At 38.1% G+C, this 27,829-nt stretch overlaps 2 protein-coding genes across 2 annotated transcripts in view; both read right to left on the reverse strand.

The window, feature by feature from the left end:
* The window catches only part of atrn (attractin), a 67,107-nt gene extending 62,914 nt beyond the window's left edge, over positions 1 to 4,193 (reverse strand). The window contains exon 1 of the mRNA XM_058796611.1: positions 3,704 to 4,193. Coding sequence (XP_058652594.1) covers positions 3,704 to 3,966 — 263 coding nt within the window. The 5' untranslated portion in view covers positions 3,967 to 4,193. The remainder of the gene's footprint in view (positions 1 to 3,703) is intronic.
* Positions 4,194 to 4,816: 623 nt separating this feature from the next.
* The window catches only part of eif2ak3 (eukaryotic translation initiation factor 2-alpha kinase 3), a 28,972-nt gene continuing 5,959 nt past the window's right edge, over positions 4,817 to 27,829 (reverse strand). Inside the window, exons 2-17 of the mRNA XM_058796612.1 lie at positions 23,849 to 23,978; positions 16,588 to 16,782; positions 16,323 to 16,453; positions 15,835 to 16,129; positions 15,572 to 15,737; positions 14,542 to 14,682; positions 14,331 to 14,453; positions 13,997 to 14,223; positions 13,784 to 13,896; positions 12,351 to 12,473; positions 12,103 to 12,252; positions 8,941 to 9,628; positions 8,681 to 8,854; positions 8,270 to 8,371; positions 7,803 to 7,865; positions 4,817 to 7,282 (exon numbers count right to left, since the gene is read on the reverse strand). Coding sequence (XP_058652595.1) covers positions 7,103 to 7,282; positions 7,803 to 7,865; positions 8,270 to 8,371; positions 8,681 to 8,854; positions 8,941 to 9,628; positions 12,103 to 12,252; positions 12,351 to 12,473; positions 13,784 to 13,896; positions 13,997 to 14,223; positions 14,331 to 14,453; positions 14,542 to 14,682; positions 15,572 to 15,737; positions 15,835 to 16,129; positions 16,323 to 16,453; positions 16,588 to 16,782; positions 23,849 to 23,978 — 3,001 coding nt within the window. The 3' untranslated portion in view covers positions 4,817 to 7,102. The remainder of the gene's footprint in view (positions 7,283 to 7,802; positions 7,866 to 8,269; positions 8,372 to 8,680; positions 8,855 to 8,940; positions 9,629 to 12,102; positions 12,253 to 12,350; positions 12,474 to 13,783; positions 13,897 to 13,996; positions 14,224 to 14,330; positions 14,454 to 14,541; positions 14,683 to 15,571; positions 15,738 to 15,834; positions 16,130 to 16,322; positions 16,454 to 16,587; positions 16,783 to 23,848; positions 23,979 to 27,829) is intronic.

Genomic DNA, 27,829 nt, shown 5'->3' on the forward strand with positions numbered 1-27,829 from the left:
AAATGATGATAAAATTTTCATTTTTGGGTAAACTATCCCTTTAACACCCTGTCATTTTTTTACAGAATCTAAGAAACTCCCACTCTGGTTGAATTGCATTTTTGTGTGCCAATAGCTACGCTGCATTGTGTGGTGACGAGGTATCTAAGCCCCTGACTACAGTATCAAGGAGCTTTGTTAACATTGAAAAACAGTTCATTAACACACCCACAATCCTGTGGGAGCTACACATACACTTTCCAGCAGACAGCTGTGACAAACACACATAACCGAGACATGATTCTCGACGGAGCACAGCAATCTTCCACAAAGCCGATTAGATCATCATTCAACAATGTCCCATTAGAATCATTAACAATTAAAATCACATCATGTATTTCCTCAAATAAAGCACACGGGTTCAATAATGGGCAAAAGATTGCAGAATAATTGAGCTGTTGTGCTTTTTTCTTGTCAATTTGGCAGTTGTCTCCATTCAGCTTTTATGATGATAGAAGACAGCCGAGCGAACATCAGAAATGCCCCTCTGCCATAAGTGATTTCAAACCTGGGTCTACTGAGAATTAGACCTACTAAGTGCCGACGGAGCTGCTGAGAGACGGAGCACTTAGCGTGAGCTACTGCACGGTTTAACAGAACAAACCATCAGATGGTGTCCGGTCAGGGCGACATTCTGGGGCAGGAATGGACTCATGTGTTTGCGTTTGGTGTGGGGAAACAGTCAGGCTTCTGTACTTCACCAAATGATGCACTAAAAAGACCCATTTAGTGAAGCAGATCCTGTTGCTGATAATTATGTTACGGAATTATGAATGGGCCGGCAAATTAGAAGACAAGCAGCATACAACATCACGGCTTTCATACAGGATACACATCCTCTCTTTCTGTGATTTCTGGGATAGAATTCTATTTATAGATTCCTATGAATAGATTCATATTAAATAGAAGAAAAAATCTGTATGTACTAAGACATAGGTTCCGTATTTACTTTTGCACTTACTGCACCCATAACTAAAAAGTAGTGTGGCGTTACTATGAAATATACTGTGACACTGAATGATTGCCATATTTACATAAGGACCGTGATACCTCAAAAACGATGAAAATCCTGAAAAAAATGTCCAAGAAACGTGATTTCACCTGTCAATTTCCAGAAGCATTGTAAAATAATGATACTGTAATCACCTAAGCATGGCACCATCTAAAAACAGCATTGGTGCATCCAAAAATCACGTACCGAGTAGGTATTACATTTGAATTTGGAATAATTCACAACCGATACATAGTACGAATAATATAGGTAGTATTAAAAACAAAAAAAGACATACTACAATCACTGTTGTGACTTTTCACTGCCATGCATAAATCCTCTCCTATGGTCTCACGGGACAGTAAAGTTACCACCAAATGCACACCTCAGAAGTAGTGGGTCATCCAGGTACTTTTTGCATACTGTTTCTTGAATACTATGAATTCGGAACATCATTTTCTGTTTGTGTACTCTTTTTTTTACATACTATATATTAGGGAAGTATCTGATTTCAGACGCAACGCATGTCTCATACACAAAGCCTCTCCATATCAAAGTCAAACATCATCTTATCAGTGTTATTTAGTATTATTCATATACTACTACAGTATTTATTATAGGGCTGCACGATATATCGTATGCTATATTTAATGCACATCTTGTCAGTAAAGCCGGTTCTGTAATCAGCGGTAACTTTCCATCACGTGTGTGATTTCACATGGAGCAGCATTTACTACACAGAGCCGTTGTTCACTGACAAGCTGCGCAAATCCACATTGATGGAAATTTACAGCTGATTACAGAACCGGTTATACTGACGCATTAAATATCGCACGCGATATATCGTGCAACCCTAATTTATTATCATCTTAAAATAGCTTTTGGTTTTACATATTGTGTTTCATTTTAATTTTAGTTGAACTTTTAGTAATTTTATTATGTGCTTTGGTCATTTTTATTGCACTTTTATTAATATATTTTTTTTAAACTTCTATTTAGCTTTAATTTTTTTATTATTTAGTTTTAGTACAACTTAAACATATTACAGGCAGCTAGTTGCTAAAGCAAGCATTTCTAATTTTTTATTTTTGTTTTTTGTCTGCTATTTATATTTTATTTTATTTCAGCTTTATTTCAATTACTGAAATGTAGGTTTCTTTTAGTTATCAACTGGGTCTGATTACTGCACAATATCAGTGATTAAACATCACATAACATGAGTCGGATTATGAAAGAACCTGTGATGAGTGTCAAAATAATGGAATATTACTAATATATTACTCTGATGACGCGTGTGCCCACAATATGCCCAATATGCATTTCCTTTGCAGAAATCTACATAGAAAAACAGAGCTAGCAGTGAATTTAGACTGCGTTCCATAGACTTTATTCCCGCTTATTAGCAGGACAGGAACATTCCTGAACTGAGATGAAATGGCAGAATGTGAGGAACGGTCTCTGCCTCCAGCATGGCTGTGTTAGATTCATGATTGACACCACATGATCATTTGGCTTCAGTCTGTCTGTCTCTTCGCAGCCATTTGGAGCCTGATTCACCCCACATGACCCAAAGCCTCCAATGTAGCCAGTGTCTCTGCCAGACTTTGCCCATCAGTGATGTCGCATCCCATGATGGAGCAGCATGAGGCAAAATTCATACTCCAATGAAACCATAAAATACTACTGTTCATTGCCGTTTAAGACACTGTTATGGAGACATTTACAGTCCCTGTACAGTACCAAATAAGTAAGACACAGACCCAAACCAGTTGTTTTTTGGTGCCAATAGATTGAAAACATTCAACTATTTAAATTACACAATTATTAAAAACGCTCTTTTGTTACATACTTTCGTAATTAAAGTGATAATTAAATGACAATACCTTAAAGTTTATCCTTTGTGGTTACTAAAATGTTTGAAAAAGCTGTTAAAAAAATATTTGTAACCCTGGACCACAAAACCAGTCGTTAGTAACACGGGTATATTTGTAGCAATAGCCAACAATACATTGTATGGGTCAATATGATCCATTTACCTTTTATCCCAACAATCATTAGGATATTAAGTAAAGATCATGTTCCATGAAGATAGTTTGTAAATTTCCTACGGTAACTATATCAAAGCTTTATTCCTGATTAGTAATATACATTGCTAAGAACTTCATTTGGCAACATTAAAGGCGATTTTCTCAATATTTTGATTTTTTTTGCACCCTCAGATTCAAGATACTTGTATCTCGACCAAATATTATCCGATCATAACAAACCATACATCAATGGAAAGCGTATTTATTAAGCTGTCAGATGATGTATAAATCTCAATTTAAAAAACTGACCCTCATGACTGGTTTTGTGGTCCAGGGGCACATTTATTCAAGAATACATACTTCACAGCACCCCCACCAAATATTTTATGTATAGCCTATATAAAACTTTGAGGGCTTCAAGCGCTCTACCGAAATCAAAATTAGCACCCTGTTAAAGACCAGTTTCTGACGCCAATATCAGGTACCAGACAGCGCATAAATTCCCTAAGATGAGCCTTCACGATACGTTGTTAATATTACCACACATAAACCAAGCTATGACAAAAGTTCCAGCGTGTTCTGAAAGAGCTTCGTGGGTGTCAATGTCACGAGCATCAGCTGGGAATAAGAGCCGTCTGTGTCTCACCTGAAGCGGCCGCCGCAGTGCTGGCACTGCTCCCCGACCCATCCCGGCTCGCACACACACACGCCGCTGGCGGTGTTACACTGGCCGTTCAAGCACGGTTTATCGCACTCCTTCGCCTCCGTGGCCGCGGGGAGACGGACCAGCCCGCTGAGGGCTGTGATGAAGAGAAGAGATCGCAGTACGGTGCCGTGAAGGCCTCCGCGAGCCAGGCCGAGTGTCAGACACCAGCCCCGGCCGAGGGCCCTCCGAACCTCCGCGGCCATTCGCGCAGATACGGCTGACAGTCGGCGGCGAATCCGCTGCTAGTCACTAGCGGATGACGGGAGACAAAGGATGACAGTGTCGTCGATGCTGTCGGCGGCCCGTGCTTTCGTTTTGGAGGCAGATTGTTTTATCTTTTCTTCCCGTTCACATCTTACCGATGCTTATCGCTGCAGTACCGAGACGCATATTGACACCCGGAAATGACGAGTTTTCGGCGAGATGCGGAAGTACGCATTGATTGATAAGGAGCGCGGAATTTAATCCAGTAATTGGGACAAATGACCCAGAGCAAATTATATAAACATTATTTAAAATATTTTTAGGAATAAAGCAATATTATAACAGACACGGACAATGCCGTTGAAGTGGTGTTATTCTCTGTAGGATATTTACGTGGTTGGGACATAAAATTATAAAGCAAGCATAACTCTCTACAAATCTTTCTAGAGTCATTATCATCATATCAAATTGTATGTGATAAGATTTCTATTCCATTCCACACATTCTGGTGCATCAAAAGTTCATAAGTGTCTGTAGTTGAGAATCTTACTATAGCTCAACAGTGTTCCCTTGTGGCATTCTGTGGTATTTAACCATCAAATATACTACTACACAATGTAACAAATTGGTTTCATTTAATTTTTTTTTTTATAGTTCTTCTGTAATGATTATTATTGTGTTGTTTATTTTCACATAGCATCAGTAGTTAGGTCAGATACATTTTAGAACTTTTATCATTAATCATGAAACATTGGTTTAGTACAAATAAATGTTGTACTAATTTTGCTTTTTTTTTTTTTTTTTGCAATATATTTTGCTTTAGCAAGGATGAGAAAATTCCACAAGTTTATGTAACATTCAGGAATATTCTAGTGCTTTCAGAAACATTCCAGGACATTGTGGGACTAGTCACAAAAGCCAGAAATCATCCAATGTGCACTTCTGAAATTTTGGACTCACTTTGGTGAGTGTTTATGTTAAGCTGTTGTTAGCTCAGTATTATGCAAGAGTAATAACAGATTAGCTTGTATAAGTTGTCAACATTTGTTTTTTGTTTGTTTTAATTTTTCATGGGCACTTTTAATGATACACAATAAATAATGTGATTTTTCGTATTCAGCATGTCAAACATAAAGAAACTTTAAAAATGAAAGTGAAACAACTTTTACAAAAATTTGTTTCACTGTGCTATAAAATGATTCTTGGAAAAGCATAATATAAAACATGTCTTATAGCAGGAAACTGCTTTAAAAAACAAACAAAAAGTGCATCCTTAAAAAACTGATTTAAAAAAAAAGCACTTTTACAAACATCATAGAACGTTTATTAAATTCTGACTTGTAAGAAGTCACAATAATTCAACGCACTCCACTGGATGAAGTGCATTCATATACCTTATTTATACCTCAAACCAATCCAATGGATTGATTTTTGTTCTCAACATAAATAAAAACAAATAAACATATTTACATAGACGGCAGGAGACATGGCTGGGCTAAAGAACATGAACATGAAACCGGGATAATCAACAGTCACAGGAAGAAAAAAAAACAAAAAAAAAAACCATCTGAAGAACACTGGAGGAACAGAATTGTCAGAACCAAATGCTACATTAATAACAATGATACAGGCATGAATAAAACGGATTTAAACCAAGAGACTGAAGAAGATCATTAGGCAGGGAAAGAGCTGTTGGAAGGATTTGCCACAGTGATCTGAACATATGGGATCAGCACTCGTTGCGGTCTTCACTGGGTCGGGTTCACAGATACAGGTTAAAAGCAGTCCCTGACGTGGATTACAGGACGCAGTCCTCGTGATTAAGGGTCAAAGGTCATAATCTCATGTCCGTTCTGCAGCATAACGGCCCTTTCAGGAAACACACTAGTATTCGCATACATACAGAAGCGGCTCCTGAAGGTGCAGAGGCACCCGGTGCTCTTTAACACGACCACAGAGATCAAATCCATCACCAGAGACCATAAAGATCCACTCTATCGCCATTCTCTCAAATAATTCTTAGGAAAATCGTCCACAGAAGTTGAAAAAAAAAAAAAGTTGTAAAAAGCAGCTACTATACAGAAAATTCCATCATATACAAAAGAAAATTGAGTCCCTCTAATCAAAATTGGTAAGAAAAATCATACAATCAGTAATTACCTGATATGTTACAATTAAGGGTGTGTGCTGAATATTTGGTCGAAGTGATTCCTCCAGCTGTATCCTTTCTTATTGTGTAATTAGTCAAAGCACTTCTTATTCAGAATTTTTTTTTTTTTTTTTTTAGGAAAAATTATCACAATTTGTGTTTCAAAATGATTTGAAATACAGTAAACTACTTTTCTGGCTGCTAATGACATGAAGTATTTTACAGAATGATGTTCAAAGTCTCAGTTTCAAATCACTCAATTCTAAGTCTCATACTGACCATCATAAACGTGTCATTCGTGTCTCAAAGTCCAGCTTAAAGGCAGTTTGAATATTTCCACATCCGCTCAGTCACACGCAGATTCACGTTCATCAAGTACTGTGCACATAAGCCACTAACACTGTAACAGTGGGTGGCTATAATGCCTCTGAACTTGTGCGTTCGGTCTTGAACAAGCACCTTTAAAGCACACAAAGCCTCTCTTGCTTATTATTTAAGATTATTTACATTAGAGGAGAAAAAGTACTCGTACAATTTTCCATTCGGACAGGAATGCACACGTCGCACGACTTCCTGTTTAAGACATGCAGAGTGAACGGCGTCCAAAGGCAGGACATTCATCAGCATTCGTTAGCACTGGAAAAACAACGACTCTCCTCCTACAGCAAGTGTGTGTGGGAGTGTTTAAATGCTTCTGGAGTATGGAATCATGGGATTGGTCGATGATGAGTTGAAAGAAATGCGATGGGGACTTATTGTAAATCAGTGAACCCCCTTGGCACAAACGCCCCAGCGGGCAGCTTGTTTTATGGTTACGATGTATTTGGTTCCAGTTGTAGAGGTTTGTGGAATGATGTGTTGTTTAGTTGGGCTCAGTTTATCTGTACGATAGTGTCTGAATGATGTGCGTTCTAAGAGGTGGTGACTGGTTGTGTTTGTCATCCCGCAGATGAGGCACAGCATGTGTCTGTCTTTGAGTGGGAGTTCTAGTTTGAGGAGGATATTTGTCGTGACGGTCGTCCTGCAGATGAAGCGCTGTATGTTCGAGTACGTTGTCGGATTCTGCAGGGCACCTCCAGTTCCTGGAATATAGGGGCCTCTGTGATCTCTGACGCCTCGGGCCGCTCCGCGGGCACTCGGGACAGCATACAGCGCACCATCTGAGCCTGAAACACAAACATAATGGTAAATATTTGCCTTATCAGCAACAATGGCTATATTCATGGCAACATTAACAGTACCATTTCAATACATCATTTACAATATTATAACATTTTCTTAAGCAGTCACTTTATAGTACTGATAAAAATCTTATAGAATCTTAACATAATGATATTAGTGTGTGGAATAATAACCAAAGGCAAGATCATTTTTTATTCTCACAATAGAAAATGGTGGGTGAAGAAAACTGTTGTGCTGAGTTTTCTATAAAGCTGTTGTGAAACATATGTTGTGGTATGTACTATACAAATACAGTATCTAAAACAGGTCTGACAACTGCATTCTGCTGCTTATGAGTGAAAAACAGTTTCGACTGGAGATGTTGATGTTGTAATTGTAACTTTGCACCTCTAGGGGGCACTAGAAGTGTTGTTCATCTTTTGGATTTCCCAATTGTAAGGTCCCTCCCACTACACCATTGCAAAATACCCAGCAGTATAAGCAAACAAACACAAACAAACTTACTTCCAGGACATTGGCCTTACAGAAAGCAGCAGGAAACTGCAGGGCTCTGACCTCTGTGAGAGTCTGAAAGAAAAACAGTTAGATGTTTATCATTCGGTACAATATAAGAAAATATTCTGTCCAAAATTTTTATTCTTGCATTCACATAAGTACATTAGCGTTCAGACTTTTTCTTTTTTTGGAAAGAAATAAACACTTTTTATTCAACAAGGACAAATGAAATTTATCAAAAGTGACAGTAAATGCATTTATATTGCTGCAAAAAAAAAAAATTATATTTTTAAATAATAGTAAATATTTTACAGGAATAAATTATGTTAACAGTTGTTTTATATTGTAATAATATTTCACAATATTTTGATTTGTACTGTTTTTCTGATCAAATAAATGCAGCCTTGGTAAACATAAGAGACTACTTTCAAAAACAAAAATCTTACAGACCCCAAAAATCTAAACAATGGTCTTACCCTGACTCTCTCCATCTGGGTGCGGAATGGACAGAGAAGCTCAAAAAGAATCAGGCCGAGGGAATAAATGTCCACCTTGTGAGAATAAGAATTCCCAGACAGCTACAGGGGGAAAAGGAAAAGACGAAAGGGAAAAATGAATAGTTTTTAAATAAATGTTTTACATTTGACATCAAAATAAAAATGTCACCTCCTTGATGGTTACCAGGATGTTGTTATGAGTCTGTTAAGGTGCTCTTAGATATATTGCTATGTGGTTGCTAACTGGCCCAAGTCAAAAGAGACCACGTTAAGTCTCTTTGACATTCAAATCCTTAAATGTGTTTTCCATTGGCTTGTTTTATGTTAAACGGCAGCACTGTTTTCACACTAAATTGTGTGTAGTTTGTGCAGTGAGTGACAGGAACTGACCTGTTCTGGGCTCATGTAGAGTTTGGTGCCCACTTGGCCAGTGTGACGGGCATAGACTGGCATTGGTGTAAGGGTACTCAGCTCCTCGTCATCTTCCTCCTGATCCATGGCAGTGACCAGCCCGAAGTCCCCCACCTTCACCACATCATCCATTGTGAAGAAGATATTAGATGGCTGAGAGACAAAGAGAAAGAAAATGAAGCGCAGTTTGCATTGGAAAAACCCCTCAATGTAAGCAAGTTTTCATTTTTAACACCAACCTTAAGATCTCTGTGCATAAGCCCTTTGCTATGCAGGAAATCCACAGCTTCTGCGATCTGCAGGAAGATGTCCAGACACTGAGCGTGTTCCCTGAGCTCAGGCAGACACCTCTGAGCCATCCAGTCTTTCAGGTTCTCCTTCCTGCACAGCTGCATCTGAATGTACAAGTAGACCTTAGGTGTGAGCGGGGGCCGTGTGACAGGACAGGGGGTGCTGGGGGCCAGGCTCAGAGAGGTGGGCCTTGAAGGTACGGAAGAAGGCGGACCCGCTGATGCACTACGCTGAGGTTTGGAGCCAGACTGTGAAAGGCACGCAGGTGGCACAGGTGTACTTCCGCTGAGGTCACTGTCATTGTCCTGGTGTTCACAGCCTGAGTCCTCGAAGACGATATCGAAGGAGGAAGAAGTGCAGTCGCCATGAGTAACAGTGCGGGGAGGGCAGAGCTCAAAGGAGTGCGGGGAATCTGAGACCTCCAGGATAGCGTCTGGGTCGGCCTGACTGTCACGCTCTGACATCATACTGTCCGGCCCCAGGCCCTCCACACACACCTGATCCCCGACGCACACACTCGTGTCACCACCGGCCGCACACATGCATGAGGAGTCCACCGGAGAAGGGGTGGCCACAGGAACCTTGACTGAGAACGCCTCCATGTGGTCAGGAGAGCTCAGCAGCCAGTCAGCAGTGCTGAAGAAAAAATAAACAACAGGATCCTTAAGTTAATGTCCTTGCTTACAGATTTATTAAGATAAAGCAGATTTATTTTTATAATAAAAAAATATAAATTAAGAAACATTTTATTGGACAGACAGACAAGTTTACCAAGGCTGTAAATATTTGATCAAAAATACAGTAAAAACAGTAATATTGTGAGATGTTATTACAAATTAAAATGACTTTTTTAATTTTAATGTATGTTTAGATGTTATTTATTCCTGTGATAAAGCTGAATTTTCAGCATCATTACGACAGTCTTCAGTGTCACATGATCCATCAGAAATCATTCTAATATTCTAATTTGGTGCTCAATTACTATCAACTATTATTATTGGTACCCAATTAATAATAATAGTTCTTATTATCAATCTTGAGTTTTTGCTGCTTAAAAGGTGGGGTATGTATTTTTTCCAAAAACGCCGGCTTGAGTACCAAAACAAACTTGTAGCCAATCAGCAGTAAGGGGCGTGTCTCACTCATGATGCGAGGAGAGAGCGCTCAGTGCACATGATGGACATTAGCCGAGCCGAGCCGAGCCGAGCCGAGCGACGACAGAAAGATAGAGATGGCGGATAAAAAAACAAAAGCGGAAAACGTCTGCAGAACAAAAGAAGGCTTGTCTACACCGGACGCCACAGTTGTTGTGTCTCGACGCAACATCTAAAGTCTGTCTACGTTACACTGGATGCGACAAAGTGACCGTTGAAATTCATTTGAAATTTGTGTCAATTCATCACAAATAGAACGTGGCAGCAGTTTACTGTCGGGGATTTGTCGTGTCCCATCCAGTGTAGACAGCATCACTGATTATAATGAGTTCTATATTATTTTTTCGCACCACTCGCGTCCAGTGTAGACGCGGTGTTACGATAAGGCAAGAAGAAGGACCCGTGTAAATATCGGATCAGCTTTCCAGCGCTGGAGAGAACTCAAGGAGCGGGAAGGCCTGTGATCGGACGCCGAGGTTGCTTTGTTTCTGCTCGATAGGCGAGTAACATTGGTTTTGCTTTGTTTCACAGAACTAATCGTTGCCTGGGTTGCGTACGTATGTGTGGGGCGGAGCTATCAAAATTGGAGAGAGACCCTTTTGAGGTAGGGGCATGTTTGTTTTGGTGATTTGAAATATCAACACTGGCTACCAGAAATCACTTACCCCACCTTTAATATTTTTGTGGATTATAATTATAGTATAATTATAATTATAATTATTAATGAATGGGGAGAACTGCATTTCTTTCTTATCCTATCTGAAATATACTAAATCCAGAAGAACTGTGGCAACGTTATTGCGTTAACATCAATTTTCACAGACAATTATTTTATCACGCATTACCACAGTTTTATTTTATCACGCATTACCGCAGTTTTTTTTAAATTATTATTATTATTATTTTGAATGTCCGTTGCTCACTGGCTCTGAATACACATACAGACAAACCATGGGTCACAGGAGGGGTGGGATGTTGATCAGTACTGGCTTGGGATGGACATCATCACGTCTCAACCGATGAGAGCATTTGGGGTGGGCCAATAAAATTATTTAGGCTAAGCATCAACATTCACAAACCACTGTTCACTGTTATTTGTAACAGAAAAGCAGGCATGGGCTACTGGCGTGCATGGTTTGGCATGGCAGAATGTGAGCTGTGCTTCCTTTGTTATCACTAAAAAGCTGACATCTCAGTTCATCTCATAAAGCTCTGTTATAACACAATGAATATATACACAATGAATCTTCCATAATGTCTACACTTCCTGTGTTATAATGAGAGGATTCGTAAGCACGCAATTTTCAGCACTGCGCAAGAACTTTTGAGCGGTGAGTGGATTCTAACTTATACACCTTTGGCCATTGCGTTCCTGAAATTGAACAGTTATCTTTTATTGTCTACATTGCTCAACACGGCAAAAAAAAAATAGAAACTGCCTATACTTGTGCATATTAATCATTTTTATTTTATAGTAGTTGTTCTTGTTGCTTTTGTTCAATAGATGAATAACAATTGATATATTTTTAGATACTTTATGTTTATTTATGTTCCATTTTGCAGGAGTCAAAAAAAATTATATATATTATATATAAATATAAAATGTTCTTGCTTCCAGATATGTGTGTGTATGTATATGCCGTTTTAAACATTGATGAGAAAAGTGTCAGCAAAAAGGTCAAACTTTTTTTTTTTTTAATTCCACAATTTTTTTCCCCAATATTTACACTATTTTGATGGATTTACGTGACGTCCCATTTTGAAAAATAATTTAATAGACATTGTCATGAATATTTAGGAGCTGTCGCAATGAAACACTGAAGAACTAAGCATAACTTTAAAATTGTTGATTTGCTAGAGAATTTTTCATGACTTTTACAGGCCCGGGAATCATGACTTAAAAAATTCTCTGACCGCAACAACCCTGTATTTATCAAAAGTCACCAGGTTTCGAACCTTGCGTCTTTGAGCCAGCGTTTGTCCATGTCCTCCTGCCAGCCCTGGGGCGGGCTCTCCTGCCAAGCGTTAAAGTAACGGATGATGCCTGGGTGTTCTAGCTTAGCTAGAGCCTTCACCTCTCGCATGACCTTCTCCCGAGCCAACTCCCTACAATCACAAACACAGCATTAAAGACAAACATACACACACCTGTATCCCAAATGGATGTTTTTTTATGGAGAACTAATGTTTGTGTTGATTGATACCTGTTTGGTAGACGGATCCTCTTGATGGCGTAGTTGCAGTCATCCACTTTGTTACGTGCCTCAAACACGACACCAAATCCACCACGTCCCAAACACTGCACTGGCTCGAAGTCTGTCAAGTACCTGATATACACAAATGCAAAACAGTTATGAAAATATTCCTATGGACTTTGTTCTGCTGATCTGAATCACCACTGTATGTTGTACAATAGTACAGCTGTTCAGCTGTGTGTCGGTGTTCAACTGAGCTCAACAGAGCGTGCAGAGAAGCCTACTAAAACGGTTACATACTGTATAAATTAGTAATTTAAAACGTCACTTGAAAACAATCAAACTCAAACAATAAATAAACTGCACAGCAAGAGCACTTGAGTCATAATAGCTGTGCATTTACCCTTGAGAATTTAAAAGCAAAATATGATCATGATGCCATCTGTGCATTCCACATTCAGCAACTGCAAGTCTCTAATGCACCATGTGCAAACAAGTGTAAACTATTTTAGGAAATGAGTTTGAATTTCCTTATTTAAAAGAGGAACTCCAACTGTAATTCTCTATTTGTTACATCTTCATTTAATGGTAAAGTGAAAAAATGGAAGTGAAATGTGTTTGAGCAACCTGACACTGGCTGGACACTGGCTCAACCAATGGTGCGAGTATGGAGTGAGACTACCAAACAATGGAAAATGCAGCGTGTTTGAAAAAAGGCATTATTTGAGATTTTTTTTCCTTCTTTGAACTAGTACTAGTTGTATGTTTGCTGTAGTATTTTTTAAACTGGTGCCCTCCTGAATCTGAAAACCCTAGAAAACTTTACATGAACATTCTCCTCTGTGAAGACATAATACATTGTTATATACTATATGTATGCCTGCCTGTGTGTATATGGAATGCTGCTTAAATTTTCATTTTTGGTTTTAGGCATAAGAAAAAAACAAAAAAGAAAGAAAGAAAGAAAGAAAGAAACCAGAACTCATCCATAACAGATGGTTCAGTTAAACAATTAATTAATCTATTAGCAACAGAAAATTAACAATCAGTTATTAATTTATCATTAATGTTTATACAACATGCATGAAGTTCATTTCAAATTACGATTTAGATATGCTTACGAAATGTTTTCTTCTTAATACATTTTCAGTTTGGTATCCATATTTAAATGCATTGATGTTGAATATGACCTTAATTTGTTTAAATGTACTATTAATTGATAACTATTAATGAACAGAAACAAAAATAATGAATAGTAAATGCAGATTCAAGTTGGTATCCAATAAATAAATCTGCATTTACTATTCATAATTTCTGTTTCAGTTTTTTAAATTATCATCAACAATTAATTGTAATAATAATGAACCATCTTACACTAACAAGCTATGGAGCCCAAATCAGCATTAACATCAATATAAAATTCAAAATGCATGCTCACTTACCTAGAAACATATTCACAAGTACGTGTCTCTGTGACAACAATTTCTTTGGGTTCTGTAATGTCCAGTTCAAACTTGCTGTCAGTTTGACACTGTGTCTCAGACTCCTTTCGTTGCTGCACAGATGAATTAAAACAGAGCAACATACATGACTTTTCACTGACATTATTTTGACACTATAAAAAACATAAGATATTTTGTGTATATTTTGTTTACCCGCACATATGTTGTGGGCGGGTGGAAGAACTTGCGGACGATGTAGGTGGTGGCAGCGATGCAGAAGATGATGGTGCCCAGAATCTCTTTCCACCATGGCAGCAGCAGCACAGGGTCCTTTCTTCTCACCTGTGACCCCTCTCCATCTTTCTTCAGCAGAACACTCACTGCCGTCTCATCACGCCGGTTACGGTAACGAGGACTGTACGGAAAGTAGTATCCATTATCTATATGGGGAAACAGAGAAGAAGGTGACGAGTTCAAATTGTCTCTCAAACCATATGTTTACAGTCAAACCAAGTGTTGAAATGGCCTGAAGGACTGTTGTTCTTACCATACGGGTATTGCAGTATTGACAGAGCTCCATTACTGTACTCCTCATGAGAGAATTTATCATTATTCAGACATTTATCAAACTCCTCAGAGCCCACAAGGACTGGAGTACGGGAAGGGGAGTCTAGGAGGAAATAGACAAGTGTTATTGACACCATCACACAGTCTTGAGTGCATTCTTTTTTTGTGTGTATGAGGTGTAATATACTTACGGATAAGGGGTTTCCATTTGACCGTAGGTGGTGGCATCATGTCACTGTTACTGCTCCAACCGTTCAGAGCATTTGGCTTCGATGGAAACTTCTCGGAGATTCTCACAGAGGACTGGAGGTACAGCTGACCCTGAAACATCCCTTTAATGAGAGAGAAAGCACATTTTAGATTCCCATTATATGCCTCTATTTCTCAAAAAAAAAAAAAGCATGTCTCAAATGCATCTCCTGTAAAGGGATTTTGTGATTGCATACACTAACTCATTTTTTTGAAAGATGTCTATTGTGCTGCTTATCTCATTATTTGATCAAAAATACAGTAAATTGCAATTTAAAATAACAGTTTTCTATTTAAAAAGGTTTTAAAATGCAATTAATTTCTGTGACGCAAAGCTGAATTTTCAGCAGTCTACACTCCAGTTTTCAGTGTCACATGATCCTTCAGAAATAATTCAAATATGCTGATTTGCTGCACAATAATTATTTGTTACTATTTATCATGTTAAAAACCATTATACCGTTTAATATTTTTGTGGAGTCATTTTTTTCAAGACTCTTTCATGATCAGAAAGAACAGCATTTATTTGTAATGGAACATTATTCCAAACAATGACTTTTAAAACAATGAAAATATTTTTACTGGCACTTCTAATCAATTTAATGTATCCTTGCTGAATAAAAAAGTATTCAATTAAAAAAAAAAAAAAAACCTTACTGAAACCAAAATGAGCAAAATGAACAGAATACTCATTTTAGCTGAGCAGCTGGATTTACTACATTTAAAGTTGGCATTTCAAATTTTGAGTAAGAAAAAATACATATTTTAAAAGCAAAAGTAAAGGAGACAGGTCAGGAGATGCATTAGCATTTACCATCTCCAAATGTTGCTTGAATAAACAGATTGCAAAAACATTTAAGACACAGTTTACACCTGCATTCACACCTGATTGGACTGGTTCAGCCAATATCAATTTGTATACCAGATGTAAACACATTCATGTGTGCAAAACAAATGTCAAGTGTGTGTTACCCAAGTAAACGCTGGACTCCGTGGCCCCACGGGCCTCCTCCATGATGTCATCATCCTCCTGAGCCTCAGTCTCAGTGTGGGAGTTATACGAGGTGTCATCGAACAGGCTAATGGGCGTCACCTTCCCCCCTCCTACCAACCATGCAGAGGCAATGGGTGTGCAAAACTTCACAAAAAGAAAAGAAAAGAAAATCATGAAAAATGTGAAATCACAAGTTTTAGCTGAGATCTAAATGGCAACAAAACAGGTTGAGTCGTGATACCTGATGCTCCCACATCAGCTGTCCTTCTGGTTTGGTGCTGAAGGCCATGACTTTCCAGTCCGGCACAGAAACCTTAATGACCAGGTCTAAGCCCTCTACCTGAGTGTGCGAGTTTGGATGCGTATTAGCATGATTTTTGGTTTGTGCGTCCGTCTCCTCTTGGATGACACGTTGTGCTTCACGTCTGACCTCTCGCCATGTCTCCCCATTAGATGTCTCCCCCTCAAGGAAGTTGAGGTTGGACTGAATCTCAGGGACGAATTTTAGCTCAAAGTTTCCCACGCTGAAGTTCCATCTAATAAGAAGAGAAAACAAAACAATTGGCATTTCACTAGGAAGACTACTATTCTACAATTGCTTTTCAATATCAAGTTGTGCAATGTTGATACAACCTAGAATACCGTGCATCCAATCGACCTCTGTATAATTTGTGAGATCAAAAGCAAGGTCACATGAAGCGCTCAACAGAGCCTGCGGGTATTTCTTACTTCTCAAACCCGTTGCGAGGCCTCACGGCTCTGACAGTTTTCTGTGTTCTCTGGAGTAACAGTACGTCCTCTGGCTCTCCTTCCTCATCCCCCCACCGACTGCAGCCCACCGCTGAACAAATATACTTCAACTACAGAGAAAAAGAGAGCGAGGTTAAAGCTGACAACCAATACTATATGATAAAAGAGTTTGCATATTGCCACAACAGCACATCAATCATTTATTCTTCTAAAAAACAATTGATTAAAAAAGGGTTCGAGCTACCTTGCCGCTGTATGCGCCAAGGCCGTACGTGGTGAGGGACTTGCCACCTACAAGCACAGTGTCCTCTCCGAAGCGGTACGAGGAGTCCAGCAGGGACTCGACACTGAATGGAACAGCCTCCATACTCTCCCTGTCCCTGTTCCACTGAAACAGAGCTCCATCCAGAGAGGGAATGAACATCTTGTTCCCAAAAATCTGAAGAACAGAAAGAGGTCATGAGAATCTTATTGTTTTTGATCTGATTGTTGTGGTAAATCGAAGTGGCATATGATTTTTATCTTGGGAAATATTTCACGTTTTCGATCATCAGCAGCAGGGTGGATACAATGAGCAGATCATGATGGATAGAGACAAGGGGACAGACAACACTGAGACTTTGACCAATCAGCTTTGAGTCTGTGTGTGGCATTATCACACTGTATGCCATTAACATTTGGCGCTTGATCTCCTGTTGTCCGAAGAGTTACACAATCCGACACGTCCTTAAAAGGGAGGAACAGGGACAAATGGGTACAAGTATCCTGAACACACACATTGATAAAAAGAAAAGGCCATTATATAAGGATGTTGTAACTGACCCTAATCCAAAAAGTGATCTCAGCTCAAACAGACACTTTAGTCAACAGAGGGGGGAGATGAGATCACTGACTTCCTGTTGTGCTAAATCTAACCTTGACACCTGGTATGAACCAATAGGAAGCTGAAACACCATGAGAAAGCAAGCACCTGGATGGATGAAATGAAAACAGCCGCTGTGATTGGCTGAGAAACGAAGGGATTAGCTCATCTGTCCATCACGTCTGGGAGGACGGGGCTAGTGAGGAGCTTGCAGTGGTAGTGAGGGTAAGAGGTTTAAAGAGTGTGTGCTGTGTGTGTGTGCTGCAATGATGACTCATCACTGTGCTACATTGAGTTAATCCATCATGTGATCTATTTGTCTGATCTCCAGCTCTACAGGATCTTGACGTTGGGTGAGACTTCCATCATCCTCAGCCCAACTACATTCTAAATCAATGAACAATTAAAGCCAATCAATTAGAAGAGCACAAATTTAACCCCAGCCGCTGTCCAGAACTTCATTAATGCTATTAGTTGTAACATAGCGCTTCTGGAAATCTTCAGTGTCAGCTACATAAAATCTATTGAAAAACTAGTATGCAAGCAAAAAAAAAAAAATGTATTGCTTTGTCTCAATTAATCAAACTATATAATATTGTATTAAAAAAATCATATAATTCGGTAACACTATTTCGATAGACCACTTTAGACATTCTACTAACAGTAAGTAACTTTGCAACTACATGTCAACTAGCAGTCATTAGAGTATTAGTAGACTGTCTGCTCAATATCTTCTAATACTTTATTTTGAACATACTGACTATCAGAAACTTTGCAAGTATATGTCAACTGATTCTACTAACTCTAAACCTACCCTACTGAGAGTTAGTTGACACATAGTTACAAAGTTACTTATAGTTAGTAGAATGTCTAAAGTGGACTACCGAAATAAAGTGTAACCTATAATTTACAAAATTTTTTTTTTTTTTAAAGAATAAAAATTATATATAAAAATACAAATCTGAATTTCATGACATAGGATAAAACTTATTTTGAAAACTACATTTATTTCACATTTATTTTATTTTTAGAATACATTTTTTTTTTTTTAAGAAAGATAAACAGACTTTCAGCAAATCATTCTGCAAAAAAAAAAAAAAAAAAATAGTGGACAGTAGCTAATTTAAAGAACTACACCTGTGATTACTCTGCTAGGACATTCTTGTGAACTTGAGAGGAACTAACTACATACATTCACAACTGGTTAAAAGTTATTAATATAGCTTTATTTTTTAATATACTATACTACTTTACATTCATTAAAAAAAAAAAAAAAAAAAAAAAGTGTCCAGTGTCCAAAAAAGGAGGCTCCCGAAGCCTTGAAGGACATGAAATTAAATGACTTTTCAGAGAATGAATTTTTATTACACAACAAGGAGGTTTTATGGCTTGCATGAAAGGAACACCAGCTTTTAAACCTCTTAACTACAAGCTGTAAATGTAAAAGGTCGGCTGCTTTTTACGAAGTGTGTAATTTAACCTCTACAGTATCGCATGACAGTGTGCTCTGGTATTTAAACAAATGTGAAGCTTCAGTAAAAAGACACATGGCACAAATCTATTTTTTCATGCACTGGATGCCAGGGAGGACTGAAGGACCAACCTGGTAGCCTGGTATTGAAAATGCTTTCTTTGACGGGGGTTATCTGGCTTGGCAAATCTCTTTTCTGCACTTCAGTGGCAAATCTGGCGTCAACTACTTGTGCATTTCATTTAAAATGCCCCAAAGCCTGTAGTTTTGATAGGCCTCAATAGTTAAATAAAGATTCTGTTATTTAATTGGCATCGGGCGATATGCTCAATTGTCATATCGTCCTATCATCAGCCTGTGAGATCGCCGTTACACCATATTATCGTTCTAATTTATTTAATTATTTACTTTCAGTTTCATTGCCAGAAAGTGAACCAACTCCAGTGTTATACCAAAGGCAGCCTAATGTTTTTAATACAACTGAATTTGTATTTAACATAATAACAATTTAATAGAAACATTGTAAGTTACTAATAATAATGCTTACATTTCCTCAGTTATTCTCTATTATAGATCAGTGACTGGAACACATTGAGCAACAATCACTGGCTTCAGTTTACTTTAAATTTGATAATTCCTAGTTTGCCATCATTTTCATTAAAGAGTAGGGAACACATGGGCATGATATTAGACTGAAGCCTGTAGCAGCCCAACATGAATCAAATACTTAGTTCAGCTGTGGGCAATGACTTCTGGAATCTTGTTTGACACATTCAATTTGAGAGATTTAACCAAAGGCAGTCTGGCCCTTGTCTTAAGGGATCACAGCAGGTTTGAGTATGAAGTGTCTATGTAGGCAGGATATCCCTCTGTACTCATTGACCTCCCACAGATGATAGCGCTCTACTGAGTCTGACACATAGCATTACATCAAGTCAGGCGCAATCCCCTCTCCCTTTCCTGTTTGGAGGTCGGTCTCCCACACACATATAGTCGCACACAAACACAACATATTTCACACTTTTCCTGGCACAAAAATCACGTTAGTGCACCCTACATACAGTTACAGTTTAAAATCAAATAAACACACTTAGGTCTACAAATGACATGCTATCAACAAAAACAACAACTCAAAACATTTACAGTTTACCTGACGTAATACAGTTGTGACATCAATTTGTAGGCCAACCTGGAATATATGGGTTTCAGAATGATTCAGTTTGGAAGTATAATACGGCCTGTGGTTAAGCATGTTGTAGAGAAAACAGTGAAAGTCTCTTCACATGATGTTAAACACACTCTCCTGACAATTTGTAACTGTATTACATTTTACCAAATTGATGTATTTCTACAATCTCATTTGTGTGTTTTATACGATCTGCTTTTGCCCCATTGAGATTTAGGTTTAGGGGTGGACCTTTTTTACAAATCGCATGTTTTCGAACAAATAAAATTGTACAAAGTCATATGAAAATCACCAACTATTAAAATATTTAGGTTTTCTCATGAGAACGGTTTGACAGACCTTACTTTACTCATGAATCAAAAATTTATTCTAAAAATTTCTGAGGGAAAATGCCAATATTCTTCTGGGTTTTAGGACTAAGCAGCACTATTGTGAAACCACTGATGCTCTTTTGCCTTTTTTCACGGCAGATGAGATATTCAAGGTATCAGTGGAGTCGTGCCATCTCTCTTAAGTAGTTGACATCACTGACATATAACAAAAAAAAAAAGCAAAACAGCTGCACCAAAATGACACTTCAAAGAACTGCGTGTTCGCACAGCATTGTGCTGTTGAGGAAAATCTCACAAAATCTGTCAGGAACATGTCAGGGTCAATTTTTCCCACAAAATTAAAAGAAATAAGTTATATATTATATATCTTACCTACAAAAAAAAAAAAAAAAAACATTTTTTAATAATTCATCGGCCTGTCGTCAATTATTCTTCTTAAACCATGGTCATCACACCTCAAGACATTTTCAAGAAGTTTTGTTTCAAGACATTTATTGTGTATGTAGAACTACTTTCTTATTTGTCCCATCCATTGCCAACTCAAAAACAGAGCTATTAACAGAGGCTTGAGCCAGTGATAAGCAGTTAGAGAGAGAGAGGGAAAGAGAGAGACAGAGATGCATCTGTGCGGCTTTTATGTTGCATTTGATTGGTCAATGTCTTTGAATGGCCTTTTAAATAAATGAAATAATTTGGTGAAGTGAAAACTGTCATGAGGCCAAAAGACCATAACCTACTCCACAGCTGTGCACTTACTGATAGATAACTGCCCACTGTAAAGCATGTCAACCAATCAGAATCAAGCATTCACCAGCCCAGTGGTATAACAGGAAAATAAGAAATTTGTGCTTATTGTGCACTGCCTACTTATATTTAAAATTACAAAAATCATTGTATAATTGTAATCACTGTAAACCAAACCATCATTGTAACCATAACCCTATAGTAAGTAATATGTAGTTCACCCAAAAATTTTAATTCTGTCATTAATTACTCACTCTCAGTTCACTCCAAACCCGTAAGACCTTTGTTCATCTTCGGAACACAGATTTGTAGCAAAGATAGTGGCGTTGCTGTCTATGGAGGGTCAGAACGCTCTTGGATTTCATCAAAAATATCTTAATTAGACATGTGCCGGTATTCAGTAATGCGATATGTCATGATAATTAACATGCACGATATTGTTATTGCGGGCACTTCAAAATACCGTGAATAATTATTTATTACAAATTATTTGCAATTTTTTAATGCATTTAAAGAATACTTTTGCTATGAATTGGTTAAAATGTACAACACCTCTGCATGCTGCGTCAAAGTTGCATGTGAACTCATGTAAACAAGCACGGACGAGAAAGCATGGCGGAACGCGTTAAACACTGAATGAAAGCGCACTTTCAGTCTCTGACAGCAGATGGCCCTGAACAGCAGAAATGCAGTCGTTACCCCGGAAACAAAGCAGCTGCACTACTTTATTTAAAACATTTAAATACGTTTCAGAGAGTTCATCACAGCGCCAAATACTTAAATATTTAGACTTAATAGGCTATTTATTTTCAAATTTTACGACATGCCATGGATATTGTTTGAAAATGTTTTGATTCTTTGTTCGTTCACACTTTACATTAAGGCTCTATCAGACAAAATTAGTTAATTCATTAGTTAACAAACTGCCAATAAAAAATACTTATAAACATTCATTAATCTTTGGTCATTTAAATTTTTAATAACATGTTAAATTCTAAAGTTGCAACTGCATTATTTAATGAACTCGAGCAAACATGAACTAACAGTTGTATTTTTTAACAAAGATTAATAACTTCTGTAGCCAATGTAGCTATTGCTCATTGTTAATGTAAACGTATTAACTAGGTTAACTAATGAGATCTTATTATAAAGTGTTACCTATTGGTCTTTATCATTCTTTTGCACTTTAATCTGTGTGATTTTTTCTTCTTTGTACGGTTTTTGTGTATTGCTTTATTGTATTATTTGTTCAGTTCTTTTTGTTATAAGAAAAAAAAGTTATTAAACGTGTTATACTGTATTATGACAACAAAATTGCAGTATCATGATAATACCGTATACAGTGATAAAAGCATTATCAATTAATCGCAACATGAACACTTGATACCATCATATGCCTAATCTTAATTTGTGTCTTGAAGATGAACGGAGGTCTGGAACAACATGAGGGTGAGTAATTAATGACAGGATTTTCATTTTTGGGTGAACTATCCCTTGCATTAAAAGGAGTCTGTATTTAATATTACACTTTAACAAGGACACTGTAAAATAAACTGTCACCTAATTTTTTTAGTGTGAAATGTTACCTGGACATGGTTTTCAGAGATTCAAATGACTTCATGAACTTTGTCAATACCTTTATCCTGTGAGTCACATTAAATGATTCCCTTTGTTGCTGCAATCAAACAAACAAAAGGCCTTGCGCACTGAATAGTGTGCAGACATACCGGATTTTCGGCTCATGGGATTAATGTGCCTTAATTACAACTGTTCACTCTAAAGACTAATAGATGAGAGGGGGTGCTTGTGTTTGTTGGGGGGGGGGGCAGCATTCTTATGGATGACATCATCCCACACATAAGGCATTACCTCATTCTTCAATCCTCTCAGCATGACTCACACCACACTGTCAGTGGCATCCCTCTCCACCCCTCATCTCTCTTTTCCTCATTCCTCTCATCTTTCTCTTTCTTTCCCTCCATCCTACCTCCCCCTCGTGCTGGGACAGCGTGTTTCTGCAGACAATGCTGTTTACTGCTGGCCTCTCTCCTACTGTTGAGGCATGCTATAGGTGACTGCTTTCTACTGGCGCCATGGCGAGGGCCAATCAGAAGGGGGCAGACTGCTCTAATCACCGTGCAGAATGCCTTGCAAGGCACCGCCTGAGCCAATCAGAATGGCTGGTTGCTAGGCACCCAGAGGTAAAAGGGGAGGGGTGAGGAAGATTCCAGCCAATGAAGAGGCTACTCCCACAGCAGCCAGGCATTTCAGGTTACCGCCAAACCAGACAGGGGGTCAACACTATCACTCACACACATACTCATTTAGCTAAATATATATATTTATTTATATATACAGTAAAAACAGATCATGACCACTAATTCTTAGCATGGATCAAAAAAAAATGTGTAACAATGTACAAAAATCAAATCAGAGGAAGCCTGTTAGTGTAGCATCAATGTTTTCTCAGTGTGTTTGTGTAAATGTGTGCATGCGCACAGGCGCATAAGTGCATCGCTGCCAAACGCTCTTCCTCCAGGCTAGTCTTCAGTCTCTAGAGAGTACGAGTCTGTGATCTATGTGTGTGTGTGTGTGTGTGTGTGTGTGTATGTAACTTGTTTCAGATTCAATTTCCTTTGGGCAATGTCTCATTCTCTTCTGGGGTAAAGAGGTTCAAACAAACATCACTTTTTCCCACACACACAATTACACACAGACACACACTTACTCAAACTCTTATGAACAACAGACTGCTGTGTGCAGTGTGCATGTTTGGGGAGAAAACCTTCTTATGTTGAATCACAATGCAAAAAACAAGATAGTGTTTAATACTTCTAACCAAAACCCAGCTGTTGGTCATTAAGCATTAGCTTGTGTATTTTAAAGGTTGTGAGAAAGTGTGTTCTGTACCTCTGGTTTGCTGAGGCTAGAGGACACTAGAGAGCCTGAGCCCACGTCCAGGTCCCACTGCTTGCGTCCCTGGTTTAGAGGATCCAGAGCGGCGATTCTCCCATCCAGTGTGCTGATGATCACCAGAGCCCTGTCAAACACATGAAACACATGGGTTCACATAAAGTGACATGGGTTTCCATCACTCTATATTGTACACTAGACATTTCCCTTAATCTTCAAGTTTGCTTGACACAGAGATTATAGGATGTATATGAATTATATCCAATATAAATATTATGACTAATAACAATACATGGCCAATATTAAAATACTATTTTGTCTAAATAAATTAAAAATAAAATAATTGTGTATATACTGCGTGATCCTACAGCTATTTGAGGTTCATTTTGAAATTTGCTAAAATGACATTTAACAGTGGTATTAAATTATTAGTGTTTTTATTTTTGTGTTTTATTAAAGTTAGCCACCTACACTATATATTGTGGATACCTACATACTGAAGTGGGTAGTAAAGTTTTCAGCACCAAAAGAACTGTCAAAAAAAACAACAATAATAATAATAAATCTTCAAGTTCTTATAATAATAACTGGCAATATTGTAGGTGTAGGGTGGCCGTTAGCCAATATAATACCAAAATATGGATAATTTAAAAAAAAAAAAAAAAAACATTTTTACACAATACTGAAATCTAATCAAGAATGTTGTAAAATCATTGAAAGTAGTAATTCTTTATCATCTTTATCATCCACGTCTCACTGGAAGAATAGATAGTAATATCTCAATGTGATTTCCTGGTTAAATAAAGGAAATAATAATAACAACTTTATTTTAAGGCCCAATTCTCATTATTAACAAACCATTAACTATGACTTTTGCCTCAAACTCCTAATTTGCTGCTTATTAATAGTTAGTAAGGTAGTTGTTAAGTTTAGGTATTGGGTAGGATTAGAGATGTACAATATGGTCATGCAGAATATGTGCTTTATAAGCACTAATAAACAGTCAATATGTTAATAATAGGCATGCTAATAGGCAACTAGCTAGTGTGAATTGGTCCCTAAACTAAAGTGTTACCTTTTATCTAAGGCAGATCATTTTGGATTTATTACAAGGGCGATTTGACCCATAAACTCCTAATGTCTACAATTGGCCAAGAGAACTGGGAGATTAAACTGTGTGCACACCAAACTATCACAAACTTTTTGTTCTTTTGTAGTATGCGATAAAAGCTAACAAGAACTGAAGTCTACACAGGACACTTCATGGCTAAAGTGCCAGGGAACTTTTTAATGGACAGGGGCAAACGCACCTGCAGGGTAGAGAGCAGGACTAAGAGCGAGGGAGTCGCTTTGATCAAGTCTAAGAGAGTTAACACATCCCTCCAGACATCAACACTGATGAGGTCAGAATTTAAGGGCACTTCAGTTCTGCTCATCCCAATGCTCTGGGCCAACACCGTTTGTTCTCATTCTCCAATAGGATTGAAGAGCAGAAAATGTTATAGCACAGCACTCCTGATTGGCTGGAGGGCCCCTCCAAAAATATGAGGGCTGATTGGTTGTTGCTAAGCAGTGGGCATTGTGAGAATGAATGAGGACACTACACAGGTCCCGCCCAGCCAAAAGAGTGATTGAGGGAAAGAAAAAAAAGAGAATGAGAGAGAGAGAGAGAGAGAGAGAGAGAGAATAAAAGAAGAATAACAAATCCCATTTTCTGGATGAGATCAAAGAGTAAGTGTATTCCACAGGCTGTTTAACCTCACGAAAAATAAAAAGGAGTACAAGGGCCTGAAATAGATTTCTCAAAAAATGCTTGAGAAAAATTGTAAAACTAAATTGAAAAAAACCCCCCCAAAAAAACAACAGTTTGTCTGACACAAATTCAATTGTGTAGATAATATTATAACATAAATGGCATAAAAAGTGCCATGACATGTAATTAAAGTCAATGCACACAAAATGAATTGATACACGTCTTTTTATTTCCTTTTTATTTTATTGCATTTTACTGCCCTTGCAATTTTCTACATTGTTTCTTTGCTATTTGTCTCAGTCACACACTGTTTTTACTCATCTGGCATATTTATGAGTGTTGAATACAAAAGCACATATATTATGTTAATATTATTGCAAATGTCAATATATGCACTACTATTTTCAAGGAAATTTAAAAAGTTCTTCAACAAGACAAATGTCTGCATGAAACTGAAAGCAGCCTCACTTTATCTTACAGCCTTTTAAAAGTGTGCCCGAACACTCACAAATTATGCTCACCCTTTTACTTCTCTCAACATTATTCTTGTCATACTGTTTAACACACTTCGCACTTTACACACAAACAGATCCTTAAGTGCGCGTCCACACACCTGTGATCCCTCCCTCTCGCTCTCACTTACTCTCTCGTCTCGCTCTCAGAGGAAGTCAAGAGATTCTCAACTCAGACCTGATGTAAACAGACTGCATGGAAGAAGAGAGAGAAAAAAAAAAAAGAAACAACTAGGGTATCTGAGGGGTTTGGTCCAATCACACGAGGCTTTCCTCTTCTCTCAGCCAATCAGGGCTTGGATGCGTTTCTGCACTTTCAATCAGAAACCACTCCTTTAAAAAAAACACCAGCCAATGGACATAAAAAGCCCACTGTAACCATGCCACAGCGAGCAGCTCTTATCAGCCAAATGCGAGTTAGCAAGTACCACTGCAAAACACACACGCGCACAATAGGGGCATGGGGAGCACGTGGCCAAGTTGTGAAAACAGAGGCACACCCCTGCGGAGAAGCCGCAGAATTAAGTTAACAGAGTATTGTTCAGCATGGATGACATGCAGAAACCTGATATGGCAATTAAGCATACAACAACGTGATTCAAGCAAATGTTCACTCAGAAATTAAAAACCTGTCATTTTTCACAATCCAATTCTAACCCCTTTCTTTTTTTCCGTGGAACCCCAAAGCAGACGTTTCAAAAAATGTCCAGGCTGCTATTTTTCATAGGGACTGACGAGTTTGTCAAGTTCCAAAAAGAAACATCCATACACTTTCTTCTAGGGCGCAGTCACATTGAAATTCTGCAGACAAAACACAGTCATCTCAGTAGGAATTGGGAACGCGTCCCTCACATGGATTTCACATTGGATTTAAGTTTGCAGAGCTGTCAAATATGTGAAGTTGACCATTATAAAGCTACTTGGTTTGGAAGTGACTTCTAGATAAGCCGTGCTTCATGCACTGCTACGCTGTAGACAATGGACCTTCTTTGCCCAAAAAAATTCTCATTAATGCGACTGCACCTTAGATCTTCTGAACCCACATGAATTAGAAGAACAGACTAAAATGGACTTAAACATGAACACTGACACTCTAATACCTCCTTTATGTGGTCATATCCTTATTTGTTTGGTTGTTTATAATTTAACACCATGGCGAGAGACAGGTGAATTTTTTTTAAATAAATAAATCACTTTTCTTTGATATAAATAAATTTTAAAATTACATTTTCATAAGAATTAACTGAAAAGTAAAGAGACTTTGAAGAGTTAAAACCAAGTCAAAAGCCCAAATATTGCACATGCATTTTCTGTATTAGTGTAAGTTCTGCTGAATAAAAGTCTCCAAACAAACAATTTAGAAGGGGCATCTTTTAAAAAGGATGAGATAAAGGCTCCAGAATCCACTGAGTTTCCAAAGTGAAAGGGATTTTCTGCTTAAGTGAGCACACAATAAAATATAGCACTGCAGTAGCATGCAGAGCTCGGTATGGAGCGTTACACAAAGCACTCGGCAATGCATTTCAAGGTACCATCTTCCCCAGGCAACATCCGCAGTACACAAACAAGATGTCCATAACCATATATTTCACTACAGAAAGAAGAAACCCTCACTAGAACATTCAATCCAGTCAGTGCAGTCTGTGCATTACTTGTTGCATGTGTGGTGGACCAAAAAACTGTGACTAACTGCATGACAATGTGTGTGCTAAT

The sequence above is a fragment of the Onychostoma macrolepis genome, chromosome 13, assembly GCF_012432095.1.
Source record: "Onychostoma macrolepis isolate SWU-2019 chromosome 13, ASM1243209v1, whole genome shotgun sequence".
Classification (NCBI taxonomy): Eukaryota; Metazoa; Chordata; class Actinopteri; order Cypriniformes; family Cyprinidae; genus Onychostoma; species Onychostoma macrolepis.